This window comes from Balaenoptera acutorostrata, chromosome 1 (assembly GCF_949987535.1).
Source record: "Balaenoptera acutorostrata chromosome 1, mBalAcu1.1, whole genome shotgun sequence".
Classification (NCBI taxonomy): domain Eukaryota; kingdom Metazoa; phylum Chordata; class Mammalia; order Artiodactyla; family Balaenopteridae; genus Balaenoptera; species Balaenoptera acutorostrata.
Genome location: NC_080064.1, coordinates 42,347,750 through 42,364,138, shown reverse-complemented (window position 1 = coordinate 42,364,138; position 16,389 = coordinate 42,347,750). Strand labels below are relative to the sequence as shown.

Sequence of the window (16,389 nt, the reverse complement as noted above, 5' to 3'; positions counted from 1 at the left end):
GCTGAGTAATACTTTTTAACATTTTTGCTATATTTTATCTAGAGATATCTAAGTATTTATATTGAAAGAATTTCACATTATCTTGGTCCATATCTCCTTAGCAACAGACCAGGACCATATCCCTGTTTTCAAGGTCCTACTTATTAAGGCAAAGAACAGTGTGTGCATTCTAACCCAGGCATTCAGAAGAACAAAAAGTACCATATGTATATATGTATGTGTATATTTGTGTATGCAATTGGTTATTATTTGAAACAAGCCTAACCACTATAGTTTGCTTCAATTTGATAATGTGAAACTTTGCATTAGCCCTTTGAGAATTAACTGATGATTACTAATTTTAAATGCTACTGAGGAGTAACAAGTTACACTTAAATCCCATTTCTGGTTAAATTCCTCATTTAGGAACCATTTGATAGCTCATAAGATGTTTTCATTATTTTTAATGGACATTATTTTTAATGGGTTGTAGAGAAATCTAATTCAATGGCCATTGTTTCAGAGATGTAAAACTATACTGAGCAACCCAGAGTGCCACAGTGGAAAAGAAGCACAGGCTTTCGGGAGAGAAAAGACTAGGTTTGAATACTAATTCCAGCACTTCTTAACAAGTCATTATACTACTCAGAATAGGAAAAATGCACTTAAATAAAAAATTATTAGTCTGAAGGATACTTAGGGGTTCCAGAACTTCAGGTATAAAACTTGAGCACTGATAATTCCACTCATTCATTTACCAAATATGTATTGAGTGCTTACCATATGTAAGATGGTGGCCTAGATGCTATAAGAAATATAGAGTCCTTTCCCTTTGGGAACTTACAGCTCTGGTAGGGAGTAGTGAGACAAGTATACAGATGAGTGTAGCATAAAGCAGCATGGGAGCAGTAACAAGTATGCTACAGATGAAAGACTCCAGTGGAGGTTATCACTTCGTTCTGAGCAATCCAGCTTCTCACTGTACTATAACAGGGAGTGTTTTCATACCAAGTAGCCCAAGCCATAGCCCAGGCAGCACCTGAAAACTATTCCTGAACCTGATCATCCAGCTGTTCTACCTCCACACAATCAACAAAGTATTTCTAATCACTTTGATGTGTCCTCTCAGGTGCAGCAGGGGGAACCTCTGCAAGGACAGTATTTGTAGGACACAGGAGAAGTTCCAAGAGGCACATCTACACTTTATGAGAACAAATTTATACATGCACTGTTAACCACAGCACCTGGAATTTTCTTAAAAGTCTAATTATACAGAATAATATGAGGGAAAGGCTAAGCAAAGTTCTCTAAATCCCCAAATTAGAAATGACTGTGAATAGGACAGTTGGAGAGGCAGGTATAAAAACTACAAGACAGAAAAGAAGAAATAATAGCCATTCACAAGCAACTACCAAACACGCAAGAAGCTATGACCATGATGAGTTTAGGAAAATTCATCCTGAGCCACACTTCTGTCTGTGACGGTCAGGGAGAGCTGTGGATAAGGGAAAGAGCAATTAGATTGCCAGGAGAGAGGAGGGGAAAATGTCGGAGATCTGGATTCACATCTCAGTTCTGCCACTGACTTAATGGTCTTTTGTAAATTATTTACCCTCATATGATTTCAGTTTCTCCATTTGTATACTGGCTTTGTTGGACATGTTGATGTCTTATATTTCTAAAAGTATATTAAGGGCTTCCCTGGTGGCGCAGTGGTTGAGAATCTGCCTGCCAATGCAGGGGACACGGGTTCGAGCCCTGGTCTGGGAAGATCCCACATGCCGCGGAGCAACTAGGCCCATGACCCACAACTACTGAGCCTGCGCGTCTGGAGCCTGTGCTCCCAACAAGAGAGGCCGCGATAGTGAGAGACCCGCGCTCCGCGATGAAGAGTGGCCCCCGCTTGCCACAACTAGAGAAAGCCCTTGCACAGAAACGAAGACCCAACACAGCCAAAAATAAATAAATAAATAAATAAATTTTTAAAAAATAAAAGTATATGAAAAGCTGGTAGGATTTTGAGTGATAGAGCCATTAGAACAAGAAGTTTTCCAGATGGAGACAGCGACATTATTTAAGGAACAAAAGGAAAGTAACGCAACACTTGAATACTGAACTCTTCACAATAAAATCAGTAGACTCCATAAAATAATGATGAAGGTGGTCCAAGCATGATTATCTATGTCTTACCCTAGTAAACTGTGCCCTGCCTCTATAACCCCACTACTAGTGTGATGCCTAAAGTAAAGTTGGTGCTTAATGAATATTTGTGAGAAGGAAAGGAGGGAAGAGAAATAAAAGAGAGAGAAGTGGGGAGGGAAGGAAGGAAGTTAGCTGGTTCAAGAAGTCCTCTCACAACAGGTGCCACATTTTGTGGCAGGGATCCCTGTATTTAATGGCCTTTCGTATCTGCAACAGTCTGTTTTAAAACAGAGCTGTTTACTTAGAATGCTTTTATTACAAACTGTATTTGTGCTTAGAGAGGGCTTCCAGCTGTGGTAGCTTTTAGAAGGTCCCTTTGTGTGTGTACATAGTGTCATAACGGGTCATTTCTGCCTAACCAGTCAATTTCATTGACTCAGATGGGGCCACTTTATGAATGAGCTATATCATTTTCCTCCTTAATTTTTACTCTAGACAATAAATGTTTTATGCTTGGAAAGATGGTTCATTTATTCAACAGATGCTTAGTAAATACCTCCCAAAAGCTAAGCATTGTGTGAAACACTTGGAATACAGAGGTATGTAATATAGACAAGGTCCTTGCCTTTATGGTGCTTACAGTGTCATGGGGGACTCTCACATTAAATAAATAATCATATGATAATTGATACAATTGTGATAAATGTTTTAAAGGGAAAGGACAGAATGTTACAAGAGAAATCCAAACTAATTTGAAAAGGTGGAGTCAGGAAAGTATGTTAACAGTTAAAATCCTAAACATCTTAAATATTTCCCTACTTGAAATGTAAAAAGATAAGATTACTCCCATAGGTTGTTGATAATATTAGGAATATCTAAATTTGGAAAGATAGGGTTGTTCAGAGAGGCACAGATTCCTTAGAAATTCAATTCTTTAATTTAATAAATGACTGAAAAGGGAGACAGTGTTTACCCAAGAACACACAGCTTGCTACTAGCAGGGCTAGGAGTTGAACACAGGTCTTCTAATCTCCTCATTACCTCTCCTTGGTGACATAAAATAATGAAGACATTATACATCAACTATAGATCAGCCATGGCCAAATGAACTATCAAGTGTCCAGTCTGTACAAGCTTGTATATTGAGTGGGCTAAGGTGTTTACGTAGTAAATGCAAATGCAAATATAAACAAAAACATACAGAATATGTCCTATTAGGCTGATTGTATCTGGTTATAGTAAAACTGTAGTATATAGACCAAAGTAGGAAATACCCAGTTGGAATCAGTGAAAATATCTTTAAAGGAATATGCTTCTGTTTCTTTAAAATAAAAATACTAATGGCTAAGTATGTCTCCAAGTAGGAGTTTTTAAAACCTGTTTTTAGTCATGTGTAATATTACATGACACGTAAATTGTCCTGACTACTTTGCAGCCTAAGTGGTCTCTCAGGTTAAACATTGTTCCTGATATTTTGTCCCAACATATAATTTCTCTGGCATACTCTTTTATCACAGATGGTATAGCAGTTAGCTTCAGGCCAGCAACATGTAATTTTTCCTAATTTTTTATTTGAAAGATTAGGAATCAATGAAATGCTACTGTTTATACCAGAGATTGTGGACTTAATGGAATCATTGAAACCAAAAGGAGTATGAGGCTTCAGGGAGAAGGCCAGCTTGAATAGATATCAGAGGGAGTACCTAAGACAGTGCTGAGCATATACTCAGCCTGAGCAAGCATATATTGAACTGAGGAGACAAAAAGAAAGAATTAAGTTAAACCATATGAAATTTCCATTTTTATAGGTCAAAACCAGTCAAATATCGGTAACTTATGTATGATTCAGCCTATTATGCAAAATGACCAGAAAGGGAACCTATACTCTAATGTCAACAGGAGTGGATATTTATTAAATTTAAGGACATGTATATTGGCTATACTCCAGAATTTAACAAATAAGAAATTCTGGTTATTGAATTAACTTTTAATTTTATATGAAATCACAATTTAAATGTAGGCAGATGGCATAATCACTTCAGACACTAAAAATATTCTAAAAGATCTTCAACTTAGATAACTTTTACATTATCCACACTTCATGAGTGTGAATGTTGTGGGGAAATACTTATTTGATAACCAAGCTTTAGTGGTGTGATGTGGACTAAAGTTAAGCAGGGTATTTTGCTTTCAGCCTCTTTCTGTGCTGACCAGATTACTTCCTAGTCCTTTACTCTCTCCCAGCCCTTAGTCCCAATGCTGATAATCTCCAAGTTTATCTTAGAAAAATCAGGAGTAAAGGAGAAGGGAACTAATCAGTGAAAATGAACTAAATGTCAGGTACTTTGCTAGATAGTTTATATATCATTACGTTGAATTCTCACAACCCTATGAGACAAATGTTATTTCTTTTTTACAGTTGAGGAAACTGAGACCTAAAGAGATTAAATAACTTGCCCAAGGTCACACAATTTGTAAGTGGTAGACTAGGCTTCAAACATTCTTATTTTCACTATCTACTGTGCTACTCAACTTAATTATTTGTTAGCTTATTTACTCTGTACACTTTAAAAGTGCCTTGTTTAATTATAATAAATTTACACAGGAGTAAGACAAGGGGATTATTTTTTTTTTCTTTAAAAACAGTAATGTGGTAAAATGCATTTGAATATTTTCCTTTCTTTTAAGGATGAACGAGAAGCCAGAGAAAATGTGAAGAGAGAACAAGACGAGGCCTATCGCCTTTCACTTGAGGCTGACAGAGCAAAGGTAGGTTTGGTCAGGGGACTTCTGGGATAAAGAACTCAATCCTAAATAGTCTTTCATTATTTAAATGCCAGCCCTTTAATCATTTTGAAACCTAAGAGAGTTGGGTTTGCAGTGGAGAAAGCTAGTTTCAATTAACAGAAAGAATATAATTCTATCTCTGGTTCTTAAAGCATGGTTCATTTTGACAAGATAAATTTTTTTAAGAATCATGAAAAGTGAAAGCAAAAATGGGCCTAATGTTTACTTCATTTGTTTTTAATCAGTCTATGGTAAAATCTAGCAATGTTTAAAAAGCTCTTCAGGTGATTTTAATGTGCAGTCAGGGTTGAGAACCACTGACTTATTTAATGCTTCTTGAGCACCTGCTCCTGTACTGGGCATTGAAGGAAAGGAAAATGAATAAGCCACTCTTTCTGCCTTCAAAAGAAGGCTCACATTGTGCTGCAGAGTAGATTCAGTCAAGAGCACAGATAGCTGGAACACTTAGGCAAGGATCCTAAATGTTGTAAGGGAAGCACTGAGTTCTGTGAGAGTTCAATGAACAGGATTTTCAGTGGAAAGTTTTTTCCAGCTTTTTTGGAGAGCCAAGAAATGGGAATGTACTAGGGAGGGTTTCATAGAAGAGATTGTATATTTGAACTGGATAGAGAAAGGGGGTTAGGAGAGGAAATAATGTATGCTAGCAGCAAGGGGCCAGAAAGCATGGGTTCAAGATAGAGGCTGATGTGAATAGAGTTTGATATTTGGGTACAGGGGAGGTGGCAGAAAAGACCAGAAAGGAAGACCAGAGAAAGGTCTGAAGGATCTTGAATGCTACACTACCCAGAGCTACCTAAATGTTTGAATAGGAACCCACCATGATCGTAGAGATACGCTTTGTTGTTGCTTTTATTTCCATCTTTGTTCCAGAGAGAAACACTTTCATTACCACAGTGTACCTCTGGGCCATGCTGAAAATGAACTTTTCTTCTTTTCTTTTTCTTTCTCTTTTTATTTCTTTTCTTTTTTTAAAAAAGTAGGCCAGTGTTTATTAAGTGTTGGATTCCTGTCTCTTCTATCAACAGAGGGAAGCTCATGAGAGAGAGATGGCAGAACAGTTTCGTTTGGAACAGATTCGCAAAGAACAAGAAGAGGAACGTGAGGTAGAGCATAATTTTTAGAAAAGTTGTTCAAATGCTAGGTCTGTTTCCATTGCATTTGATTCTAAGGATGTTAATGTTTCCTACAACTTACTTCTTTCCACTTTTCCCAGATTCATTTTAGTATGGAAGACTAATTTTCTTTAGAAGAATCATTCCCGATCTGTTGTGTTGAACTCTTAGAAAATTTGACCTTGTACTAGATTCATGGTTTTCTATTCTTTTCAATTCCTCTCCCCTTCCTTGCCTGACAAATACTCCCATCCTTCCTAAATATTGTCTCACCCAAAAAACACAAAGACTGTATTTTCTCCCCTTTTCCCAGGCTTTACTTTACCCACCAAAAGACACTGGGAGTTACTTCTGCAACATCTTGCACTGGGCCCCTATATGTGAGAAATCCATTTAGCTTGGCTGATTTTTTTCCGCCCTGAGTTCATGTCATGTCTGTGACAATATAGAGAATTTTTTCATTCACTCATTTGGCAAATATTTTTTTGACTACTTAGTGTGTGCCCAAAATCTGTTAGGAAGTAGGGATACAGATGTGGGTCCTCTACTCCAGGAGTTCATAGTCTTGTAAAAACAGAATTACATACTATATGTAAAAGTTATTATAGAGATTTACCTAAAGTGCAGTGGGAAAAAAGAGAAGGGGTGTCAAATGACTTCCTAGGATGACTCACAAAAAAGGGCTTTTAGAACTTTCTTCTAGACATGGGATTAATGGCAAGATTCACTTATAAAAAGAGGAAGCCATCTAACAAGTGATAGAAAGACCTGGAGGGCCCTAACTTGGGCTGATGAAAACTCCATTAGTCATCACTCTTGGTCAGAGGATGCCACCTCGTAACTTATTCAACAAATTTTTTTAATTAAAGTATAGTTGGTTTACAATGTTGTGCTAGTTTCAGGTGTACAGCAAAGTGATTCATATATATAGATAAAGATATAGATATAGATATAGATATAGATATATAGATACAGATATATATATATTCTTTTTCAAATTCTATTCCATTATAGGTATTCACAAGGCATCGAATATACTTCCCTGTGCTATACAGTAAATCCTTGTTGTTTATTTTATACATAGTAGGGTATATCTGTTAATCCCATACTCCTAATTTATCCCTCCCCACCTCTAACCCCCTTTGGTAACCATAATATTTGTCTTTCTTGGTCTGACTTACTTCACTTAGTATGATCATCTTTAGGTCTATCCATGTTGCTGCAAATGGCAATATTTCATTCTTTTTTATGGCTGAGTAATATTCCATTGTATATATATAGCACATATTTTTTATCCATTCATCTATTGATGGACACTTAGGTAGCTTCCGTGACTTGGCTGTTGTAAATAGTGCTGCTATGAGCATTGGGGTGCGTGTATGTTTTCAAATTAGAGTTTTCGTCTTTTCCAGATATATGCCCAGGAGTAGGATTGCTGGATCATATGGTAGTTCTAGTTTTATTTTTTTAAGAAACCTCCATACTGTTCTCCATAATGGCTGCACCAATTTACATTCCCATCAACAGTGTAGGAGAGTTCCCTTTTCTCTACACCCTCTCCAGCATCAGCAAATGATTTTTGAGCAAGAACTATGCTAGGCACTGAAAGAGAAACAAAGGATAGTAAGACATTTTCTGCCTGCAAGGAGAGATTACATCTTGTAGGGAAGATACAACATGTCTACAAGTAACAGCAAATCAAGGAAAAACATGCTAAATAACATAAGAGAAATAAAAGCAAAATAATTAGAGTTCAGGGGCAAAATAAAAACCTTTCACAGCTTTTGGAATCAGTCAACACTACAGAAGAACTGATATTTGAGCCAGGTCTTGAGAGATGTGTAAAACTGCATTTAATATAACATCTTGTATTTATTATTTAATACAAATAAATTATAAACTATATTAAATATATGTCATTTACATCGTATTAATCTACTATCTGCCTAGTTTTAAATACCTATTTTTTGCATTTCAATGGCCAGCTACATTTGGGGTTACCTAGAAATCGAAGATAATAGTTACTTGAAGCTTAATCAGTGATATTAATACAATAAATGCATTTTTCTAATCAATTCTGACACTAAAAAATAAGAATTCCCAATGAGCATTCATTTCTATAAATATGGTAACATCACCATGAAATTCTTAAACCTGTGAAATTTTTAATTGACTAATACTTCTAAAAATGCAGTTAGTAAGTAGTATGACCAAATCACAGATCACCAGGATTTCTAGCAGGATTTGAAGGCAGTGGAGGTGAAGAGCATTTCAGGAAAAGACCTGTCAGTGTCATTTGCCTGCTCTTAATATGCCTTCTCTTCTCAAATCTCTCTTCCAGAAAGTACATCTGTCATATTTCCTTCTCAGCAGTAACTGATATTTGAGCCAGGTCTTGAGAGATGTCTTGACAGATGTGCAAGACACTGTTTGGAAATCAGAGTTTATTCATGTTCAAACACTTATCAAGTGCCTATCACACAAGTACGGAATACTATGCCTGACAAACTCTAGTATCTGTCCATGCTGAGGACTCTCAGTAATGGAAGGTAGAAAATATTTTGTTGAACATCTTCTGTGTATCAACTACTCTGCTACCTGCTTTAGCTATGCTTACTCATTGACCATTAAAACAAGCTACAAGGGAAGAGATTTCTCTTTTTTTTTTTTTAATTATTTTTATTTATTTATTTTTGGCTGTGTTGGGTCTTCGTTGCTGTGCATGGGCTTTCTCTAGTTGCGGCAGGCAGGGGCTACTCTTCATTGCAGTGCGCGGGCTTCTCATTGCAGTGGCTTCTCTTGTTGTGGAGCACAGGCTCTAGGTGTGCAGGCTCAGTAGTTGTGGCTCATGGGCTATAGAGCGCAGGCTCAGTAGTTGTGGCACACGGGCTTAGTTGCTCCGTGGCATGTGGGATCTTCCTGGACCAGTGCTCGAACCTGTGTCCCCTGCATTGGCAGGCAGATTCTTAACCATTGTGCCACCAGGGAAGTCCAGGGATTTCTCTTTACAAGTGAGAAAACTGAAGCTCATTGAGAAGTCACACATAAAAATGGGAACAGCTGAAATCCTCACCTAGGTCTTTATGCCTACATACCAAGCTCATGTTCTTTTGCTTATTCCATCCCCAAACAAGGCCATATACCATTGTATGTGACTATAGGAATCATGTATGCAGAGTTTCACAAAAGTTTAGATGAGAGATTTGTCACTATACTTTTAAGCTGTTTCAAGAAATATAGTTTTAAAAATTAGGACTTTCACTCTCTCATGCTCTATTTCACAAATGTTCTCTCTCTTTCTCTTAATAGTATATCTTCAACATATACTTGCTAAATGTCAAGTGTATACAAATAACTGCATGTTCTGGATCTAGAGCTTGGTAACATATGTACTTTCTTCTGATGATTTACCTTATTTACCCTGGGTTAAAATTTTCCCTCTTTCCAAATGTAGATAAAACTTGTCCTCTCATAGAAAACCCCATAAATATCTTTTAGCATACCTCAGTGTGTATGTTCCAGCTGTAAACATGTGCGAGGATGGGAGGCAGGGGGAGAAAGGACAAGTCATACTTTGCAGCTAGTCATTATTTGCATTTGTCCATTGATGTGCTCCCAGAAACACATGCTATGTGCTCTGTCCTCTCCCCCAGAGAGTCACATTAAATGCTCTTGTAAATCCCACCATTGAGAAACTATTTATCTTCTGTTTATCTTAATTTAATTCAGTCCTATCCAGACTTTTTTGTCCTTTTTTTTCATGGAGCACCAATTAACGTATTTCAGCACACTAGTGTATAACAAACGACTCTTTGGGAAAAGCTGGTATTGTGCAACCTCTGAAGAAACTGAGACCCAGAGAGATTATACAGTTTGCCTGTGGTCACCAAACTGGTTGGACATATAATCTGGACTAGAAGCCAGGTCACCTGACTTTTCACAGTAACACTGCCTCCCGTTCTAACCAGAAATCCTAACCCATGTAATTGCATTGAGAAACAAGAGTGGTTTTATTATTTTTATTATCTCTAGTATTTCAAATCCTTTAGAAAAATGAAACATTGAATAGTTAAATCACCTTGGTTATAGGAAAATTCCTTCCTTTTGCTGTGTGGTAAGTATTGGAGTAAAATCAGTAAAATCTGGGAATGTGTTTTGATCTGGTCCTTGGCCATGACAAGGTGAAAGTCTATAAGACTATTCTGAAGGAAAAACAAAGAAATGACAACAAAAATTTCTGCTATTTTGCAAATTTATGTATCTACTTATTTTTTCCAAAATGAGTTTCAAGTAACTTACATAAATACATGCAATTCAAATGGATTAAGAAACAAAAGAAAAGATATAGAAATCAGGACAGGGTCAAATAAACGAAGATAAAGCCAAGGGTAAGATTAGTACGTTGACAGCACAGGCACCAAATCCAGTACAGGCACCAAATGCATGTGACTGGGTTCTGTACATTTGCCACAGAATTTGTTATATGCCTCTCTTGAGCTAAAACAAAGGAAAATATGATTGTTTACAAGTTTGACTCTGTAACATCAGATAAAGCTGATGTTACAGTCTCTCAAAAGGTGTCCAGAGTTTTCAAGCGCAAAGACCTTAGAGCGATGTTTCCTGTGGTTCCCCTTCAAGAGGAAGCTGCACAGTATGGTGAATACTATCCTCAACTATATCCAGTAGCTGTAATAGAAATAGCAAGTCATGTGTAACAGCTTCTTACAACTTTCTGTAATTTAAAGTCATAAGGCCAGAACACAATTTAGTGAAAGCATCTCTCCAAAGGCCCAAGCAATACATTTTTCTGATAGTCCAGTTTAAAGGACGGACTTTATAGTAACTGAAGAAATGTGTGAACATTCCTTTAAGAAATCCTTCCTGAATGTCGTTTTTTGCCACTGAGTTTGGGGTAAGTAGAGAAGGTTTCAGCAAAGATTTTTGACTCCCAAGTCTTTTAATCAGTCAATATTCAGCAAATATTTATTAATCTCCTATGTAAACATCAATAAATCGGGTCCTACGGCTACTATACAGTTAGTGTGAGACGGCCTCTGCCCTCAAGGAGCTCACTGTTTAATACACCGTGGTAGATGATACAAAATAACTATAGGAAAAGATACCATACATTGTAAAAACCATTAACTAGTGGGTTTGGAGGAAGAAGATGACTTCTGACTAGGAAGGCAACAAGGAAGGCTTCACAGAGGGAGGAAGCTTTGGAGGATTGATAAGACATTGGTGGTTAAAGATGAAGTAGAAGAGATTTTGGATGGATTGATAAATAGATGGGTGGCCAGACGGATGGCGAAAGGTATGGGCCAGGTAATCATGAACAAAGGGAGAAAAACACAGGGCTTCCTCGGAACAGTAAATGGACAAATTTAGAACACAGTCTTAATAATGAGAGCTAAGGCTAAAGGGCCAAGCTTTGAAGAATCATGGGTAGGAGAGAATGGGCACAAAGCTGTTCCCTTTTGCTGCTGGTTTCCTCAAACAGAAAACTTAAAGGTTACATTTTTGCCCATCTATCCAGAGTTGGTTCCTTTCACATCTTGATGCCTCTTCAAGTAGAAAATCCTGAGTGATATTAAAGACCATTAAATGAGAGAACAGAAGAGCATGGAATTAGAAACATTGGCACTTCTCTTCAGGTCTCTGATTTAATCTTCATAACCATACTACAAATGGGTAAGGGAGATAGTATCATTACCATCTTACAGATGAAGAAAGTAAGATCATAGCAGGATTAAAAAGCCTATTTTTAAATCCTTACCTAACATTTGTCTGGTAAAAGCAGAACCAGAGCTCCTATCCAGTATTCTTTCTACCTATTAGCCCACACAGGAAGAATAAAGGCAGTACCATGTATAGGTTATTAAACTAAAACTGCTTTTTATAATCTGTGTTTTCATCTTATGTAAGTTGCTTCTTATCACGTCGATAACACCACTACGCTGGGCCATAATGATAATCATCTTTGCTATCAGCATGTCACTATCTATTGAGCAATTAATAGGTCCTAAACTCTGTGCTGAGCACTTTACAGACATTATCTTATTGAATCTCTGCAACAGCTTAATAAGGTAGGTGCCAATATATAAATACACCTTATTATAATTATAGAGAGCATATATCCACAGTTTCTTAGGTAGTTCCAACTTGGAGTATTCTGCTGCTAGCCTCATGAACCATTAAAATAGACTAGAAATTTCAGTTTCATAGTACCCAAATCACTACCTACAGCCTGTTCTTCATATCCAGAAGCAGCCCAAAAATCATATATCTGAATTTTAGTTCACAAAATATGATAATTTGCCTTGATTTACTTAATCCAGCAGTGAGGCTGTATTTTTAGTAAGCTATTCTTGCCCTCTAGATGGATGATTGGTTGCCAGGAGCAAAGAATGGCTGCAGGATTGGGTCAGACCAACTGTTCCCATATAAGATCCATTATACTCCTTTGATCATCTCATTTATTATCGTGACTTTAAATACTGTCTATACATTTGAAGAGCCCACACGCTGCAACGAAGGATCTCGCATGCCACAACTAAGACCCAAGGCAGCCAAAAATAATAAATAAATAAATATTTTTAAAAGAATAAAATAAAAGCTAAAATCTTTACAGTGATTCCTTGGCAGGAAAATCAAAATCTTTGCAGGATTTTTTTTTTCTTTTTTTTAGAACTTGACAAACTGATTCTAAAATTTATGTGAAAAGGCAATAGAACTGGAATAGCCAAAAAACAATTTTGAAAATAAAAGGAACAAAGTTGGAGTATTTACACTACTAGAGTTCAAGACAATATTATCAAGACAGTATGGGAATTGCCAAAAGGACTGTCCTATATATCAATGAAACAGAACAAAGAGTCCAGAAATAGACCCACACATATATGGTCAATTGATTTTTGACAAAAGTGCAAAGACAGTTCAATGGAGAAAGGATGGCCTTTTCAACAAATGATGCTGCAAACTAATGGATATCCGTATGCAAAACAAAATTGAAAACAAAACAGTGAAAACACTTCCAATCCATATCTTGCATCACGTGCAAAAATTAACTCAAAATGGGTCATAAACTTAAATGTGAAATCTAAAACTATTAAAGTTCTAGAAGAAAACATAGGAGAAAATCTTCATGGTTTTGAGTTAAGCAAAGATTTCTTAGTTGTGACACCGAAAACACAAGTCATAAAATAACAAATATCTAAATTAGACTTCATCAAAATTAAGAACTTCTACTGTTCAAAAGACACTGTTAAGAAATTGAAAAGACAAGCCACAGACTGAGAGAAAATCACCTATCTAATGTCCAGAATATATAATGAACTCTCAAAACTCTATAATAAAAAAACAACCCTAGTTTAAAAATGGGTGAAATATTTGAACAGACACTTCACCAAAGAAGATATACACAGGGGCAAGTAAGCACATGAAAAGATGTTCAACATTATTAGTCATTAGGGAAACGCAGATTAAAACCACAATAGATACACACCAATTAGAGTAGCTTTTTAAAAGAAAAATGGACAATACCAAGTACTGACCAAGATGAAGAGCAACTGGAACTCTCATATATTAATGGTGGGAATCATTAATGATAGCACATTCACTTTGGAACTTTCTTAAAAAGTTAAACATACACATACCATATGACCCAGCAGTCCACCGAGGTTCTTATACAAGTGAAATGAAAGTAACAGTGAAATGTATTTTCACACAAAAGTCTGTACTCAAATGTTCATAGTGGCTTTATTTGTAGTTACCCCAAACTGGAAACAACTCAAATGTCCCTCAACTGGAGGATGAGTAATCAAACTGTAGTATATGTATAAAATGGAATACCAATCAGCAATAAATAGGGGTGAACTACTGATATATATATATTCAACAACATGGATGAGTCTCAAATGCATTACACTAAATGAAGGAAGCCATTTATGTGACATTTATAATTAAATTTATATAACATTCTGGAAAAGGCAAAACCAGGGACAGACAACAGAGGTTGCCTGGGGATAGGGGAATTTGGGGGTGGGTGATAGAACTGTTCTTTGTCTTGGTTGGTGATGATGGTTAGACAAATGTACGCATTTATCAAAATCACAGAATTATACATTTAAAAGGATGAGTTTTACTGTATATAAATTATGCCTAAATTTTAAAACGGGAAAAAAACCATTAAGTGGACTACTCAAGGCATATATGATCTAATCACTCCTCTCCTTTGCTTCCTCTCTGACTTCAACTCCTACCCCTTTCCCCCGATCATTCTGTTCCAGCCACATTGGCTGCCTTGCTATTCTTCCGTCAAGCCAGACACCAGGGCTTAGCATTTACTGTGACTTCTGCCTATAATACTTCTCTCAGATGTAAATGTGACTCCTTCTCTCCTTTAGGCCTCTTACTCACTGAGGCCTACGGTATTTGTATTGAGGTTTACAGTATTTAAAGTTGTACCCCTCCCTCCCTCTACCAATACTCCCTCCACTTTTCTCCATACTGCTCATCACTATGTGACAAACTATGTGTTTTCCTGTGTGTATATTTGTCGTTTTTCTCCCACCCTACTAAAATATAGGCCTCACGTAAGCAGAATATTTTATCTATTTTGTTCACTGTTATTTTCCCATCATCTAGAACAATGCCTGACACATAGGAGGTGCTCAGTAAGAATTCATGGAATTAATGAATGTTGGCTTTAGCCTATTTCACACTCTGCTTCAGCCAGCTATAAACTGTTATTTGGTGGGTACTCATAACTGCCTAGAAGATAGTGTGCGTGTGCATGTATTTATGTATGCGTGTGTGGGTGTAAATTAAGCCAGTCTTTGATTCTTACTGTAAAAGATTGGTGTAAGTATATCTTATCCTTCCTGTTTAAAAAATATAATTGGGTATCTATCTTCACTGCCTAATTTCACTTCGAAAGTCTTTATTTCTCACCCCTCAGATGTGAATGCCTTGACTATTCATTTGGCTTTAGTGAAACAAAAAAGCCCAAGATCAGTTCATATTTCCAACTTATACTAGGTTTTCTTGTTTTGTTACAAACCTAAAATAATGCAAATAAAAAACTATTTGTTGAGCTAACCAAATTGAAGTTTAACAATGGTGTTTACTATGACTGCTATTCAAGAGTAGGTGTTATTTATGTCATTGTTTTACCACAGTATTTACTTACATGAGGCCTTTGTTTTAGCCAGTTGAAACTGAGCTACTGATGTATTTTTGTTCTTTTTTACCAGTAAAACTTGGGTATTCAGATCCCAAGGTTGTTGACTTACCTAATATCTCTTCATTGTTTTCCACATTGTATCATTGGTGAGGGATGTCTAAGGTCTGTTTTCCTTCTGGGGAAAAGCCCTGGAGACTGGGTGCACTGAGCAGCAGACATCGTCTGCACAATGAATGCGGTAATGAGCTACTGTTGTTTATTTGTCTATAGTACAATTGGTTGATTTCAGACAATAATGTAGCATCTGTTATTATACTGTGCAGGGAAATGTCAAAATAGAAAGCAAGCAGATAGGTGGATTAAAGGGAGAACAGGAGGAGAAACCAGGAAATATCACCTTAAGTTCTGATTTAAAGTAGGTGCAAAGGGAATAATGATAATGATAACAACACCAACAATGACTGTCATCTGTTGAGTACAGTGTTACAGCATGAAGTTCAATGCTGGGCACTTCTCACTGATTGTAGTGCTGACCATGTGTCAGCACTTGCTAAGTGTTTTATATACATGACTGCATTTTATACAGAGGAAGATATTATCGGCCCTGTTAAATAAGGAACCTGAAATTCATAAAGACTGTCATATGCCTAATGGCCAGGATTTGAACCTCTGGCTGTCATCATACCCAAAGCCTGTTTCCTAACCATATATTAGATTTAATGTAAAGATTTAAGTTTTTTAAACTGCAGTGTTAGAAATCAGGATAGTGATTAACTTTGAGCAAGGTAATTCTCAAGAAGGGGGCAAAAGGGCCCTGAGAGGCTTGATCAGGGTGCTAGTTATACAGGTATGTTCACTTACTGAAAATTTATCAAGTTGTACGCTTAAGATGTGCACTTTTTCATGGATATTTCAATAAAAACTTTAAAATGATGACAAAATATATGACTTTGGACAAAAGATGAAGCTGTGTATATCACTGATTCAGAAGAATTTTTTTTAAGTTTAAAATATATATTTATATGAAAATATGCATGAAAAATTAATGGAGAGAGTCTGAGGTGATGAAGAGTTTTAGAAATAGATAGTGGTGATGGTAACACACATTGTGAATGTACTTAATCCCACTGAATTGTTCACTTAAAAATGGTTAGAAAAATTAAT

General features: G+C 36.5%; 1 protein-coding gene across 1 annotated transcript in view; it reads left to right on the top strand.

Annotated features, from left to right (window-relative positions):
• Positions 1-16,389, top strand: part of FAF1 (Fas associated factor 1) — a 489,781-nt gene that overhangs the window by 428,444 nt on the left and 44,948 nt on the right. Inside the window, exons 16-17 of the mRNA XM_007164483.2 lie at positions 4,810-4,890; positions 5,955-6,032. Coding sequence (XP_007164545.1) covers positions 4,810-4,890; positions 5,955-6,032 — 159 coding nt within the window. The remainder of the gene's footprint in view (positions 1-4,809; positions 4,891-5,954; positions 6,033-16,389) is intronic.